At 48.2% G+C, this 3,101-nt stretch overlaps 1 protein-coding gene across 1 annotated transcript; it reads left to right on the top strand.

Moving 5' to 3' along the window:
• The first annotated feature begins 1,266 nt into the window (after nt 1-1,266).
• On the top strand, nt 1,267-2,847 carry LOC137541072 (E3 ubiquitin/ISG15 ligase TRIM25-like). Its single transcript, XM_068262215.1, has one exon. The coding sequence runs from the start codon at nt 1,267-1,269 to the stop codon at nt 2,845-2,847; it is 1,581 nt and encodes a 526-aa protein (XP_068118316.1).
• The last annotated feature ends 254 nt before the right edge of the window (nt 2,848-3,101 follow it).

Genomic DNA, 3,101 nt, shown 5'->3' with positions numbered 1-3,101 from the left:
TGCGTTGCACCGGCAATTATCAGGTATTCATGAGGGGGGGGGGGGGGGTGTTTCGTGTACAGTAGGGGGGAACAGGTGCTGTTGGCGTCACAAGACGAGATTGAATCTGCCTGCGGTTGATGCCGGCCAACAGATCTCTCTCCGATCAGATTCAATCAGAGAGAGATCTCTCTATTTGTCAATCGGCCACCAAACTTGGCAGATGTATGGGCACCTTTAAGGTGGCCATATATCTAACTGATAGGCACGTTCCTTCGCATTCATCGCTCGTCCCGATATCACACGCCATCACCACCGCTCACCTGATCGAGCACGTCAGCCCGACATCTTGCAGCATGTCTGATCGATACGTGCGGCCAATTCTGGGCCGAAATTGGTTGCATCGTCAATCGGGCATGCTCTTGGCGGCACCGATCTTAATCCGATTTGATATCCTAATAATCGTTTCAGATGGCCGATCGGCCGCCAAATCGCTTGCTGTATGGCCAACTTTACTGTCCTGACTACAGATGCTCATACAGCTAGCGATTTTGCTATACGATCGACCACTTGATTCAATCATTTTTTCGAATAGATAGAAATCTTTATTGTCATTGTAACAACCGAAATTGTACAACGAAATTCTAAAGTGCCATTTTCCAGCAAAAGCAAAACATAACATTCCATTCCTACATACATTGAATCGAGAGAGAATCAAGTGTGTTCCAGTATCCTCAATCGATGAAAAGTGGCTGATATGTCCAATCGACCAGCTTAGTCGATCGATCAGGATGCAAGATATCGGTCTATCGCACAGGAATCCGCTTCTGTTCACGTAATTCGATCGACTTTAAATCGATTTTTGCATTCAGGGCATGGAGGCACAACATCGGTCAGATCGATTAGCGAAGGCGCATTGTATGGGATATCGCTTGTAGTGTGTGGGCCAGTAGTTGATCGACTTTCGATCAACCATACTGAAGTCGATTCCCCAATAAAGTTGATTGCTTTGTCGACTGAAACAGAATCACTAGATGTATGGCTACCTGCAGCTGTAACGGCTACATCCAATGAGAGGCTGCAGCTGTGAGCAGCTCAGGAGGAGGTGGGCTTATCTGGCTGGTCACACATTACATATGAAAAGAGGGGGCAGACTGGCAGGGCAAGAAATCACCACCTCCTTTGTAGTGGTCACAGAGTAGAGATCACATCTACAGCTTGTAGACATCATCTCTGCTTCTTCTCCAGGAGGCTTGGTTTCCAAGTTTTGTTTCCTGCAAATCAGCCATGAATTCTTCTGATCTGAGGAGCGAGCTGAAGTGCTCCATCTGCCTGGAGGTCTACAAGGATCCCACCACTTTAGGATGCGGCCACAACTTCTGCCAGATCTGTATCAAACGGATGCTGGATAGGCAAGAAAGCCAGGGCTATTATAGCTGCCCTCAGTGCCGATCCACATTCAGGACCCGTCCCACGCTTCAGAAGAACGTAACGCTGGCCAACATTGCAGAGAGCTTCCAGGCTAAGCTTTCATCTTCAAACTCTGGTCTTCAGAAGGCAAGAGTCCTCTGTACCTATTGTCTCCATGCTACAGTAAATGCCGTGAAGTCCTGTCTGCATTGCGAGGTTTCCTTGTGTGAAGATCACCTGAAGCTCCACAGTAAGTGGACCGAACATACCTTAACAGAGCCATGTGCTTCACTGGGGACCAGAAAATGTCCTGTCCACAAGAAGCTTCTGGAGTATTACTGCACTGTGGATGCCGCCTGTATCTGCGCATCATGCAAACATAGTGCCCACCATCGAGGACATCAGGTGCAGACGCTCCACGAGGCCTCCAGGGAAAAAAAGGATAGGCTAAAAAATACTCACACACAGCTGATCGCCAATCGACAGGAGATGGAGAGAGACATCAACCAACTGCTGGAAATTGAAGAAAAAATGAACAACACAGTAGCTAATGTATCAGGGCGAACCACTTCCCTGTACCAATGCATCAAAGACCAGATTACTGCATATCAGCTTCGGACAGCTCGAGATATTGATGAGAAGTGGGGAAAGAGCTTACAGAACGTGGCATATCGGATAGAACAGTTAGAAGGAAGGAAAGTCGAGCTGTCCGGTGAGATTTCTCACCTCGAGGAGCTGTTTCACACAACGGACCCTCTAACAGTCCTACAAGAAGAACAATCTGATAGAAAGAACTTTTTGGAGACCAGAATGGGGGGCCTCCGTAGCGGCATAAATTTTAAGATGCCGGATGAAGCTATGTTCTTTTTGAAGCTGCGAAAATTCTTCTGTGACGTTTTACATGATCTTCCAAGTTTGTTTGAGTTTCCTCGGATGGCCGATGTAGGGCTCGACACGGCCACGGCGTCCGCAAACGTATCAGTGTCCTGTGATGTCACCATTGCACATGGAATACAAGCTGAACCTTCTGCTTCTGCCACGGGCGACCAATTTGAGTCTCACCAGGTGATGAGTGGAGTGGGTCTCTGTGGCGGACGCCAGTACTGGGAGGTGGAGTTGAGTGGTACCAGTAATTGGCGCGTTGGAATGGCATACTGGAGTATTGACAGACGCGGGCCCGGCAGCGTGTTTGGGAATACAGAGAAGTCATGGTGCTTATGTCAGTGTAACCGGAAGTATTTCTTCAGGCACAACGGCGGTAATACAGACCTAAACCTTGCACCAAACCTCACGATCCTTAAGCTGGGGATCTACCTGGACTTTGACGCTGGGCAACTTTCCTTTTATAGCTTGGAGCCCGAGCTTAAGAGCCTGCACACCTTCCAAGCCTGCTTCACTGAGCCGCTCTACGCTGCTCTCCGTGTCGGCAACGGCGTCTGCATGAAAATAATCCAGTAATTACAGGAGCGTTTTCACACACACGGACACAAGCTACATGGATCTCAGTCGGAAACACTGCTACAGTGTGTGTGTGTGTGTACAGTGTGTGTGTGTATGTGAATACAGTGTGTGTGTGTACAGTGTGTGTGTATGTGTACTGTGTGTGTGTATAGTGTGTGTACAGTGTGTGTGTACAGTGTGTGTGTATGTGTACTGTGTGTGTGTGTGTATAGTGTGTGTATGAGTACTGTGTGTGTGTGTGTGTGTGTGTG

The sequence above is a fragment of the Hyperolius riggenbachi genome, chromosome 12, assembly GCF_040937935.1.
Source record: "Hyperolius riggenbachi isolate aHypRig1 chromosome 12, aHypRig1.pri, whole genome shotgun sequence".
Classification (NCBI taxonomy): domain Eukaryota; kingdom Metazoa; phylum Chordata; class Amphibia; order Anura; family Hyperoliidae; genus Hyperolius; species Hyperolius riggenbachi.
This window is presented reverse-complemented; position numbering and strand designations above follow the sequence as displayed.

Excerpts from the sequence above, each read along its gene's own strand:
- LOC137541072 (XM_068262215.1), top strand. The coding sequence starts at position 1,267 with ATGAATTCTTCTGATCTGAGGAGCGAGCTGAAGTGCTCCATCTGCCTG.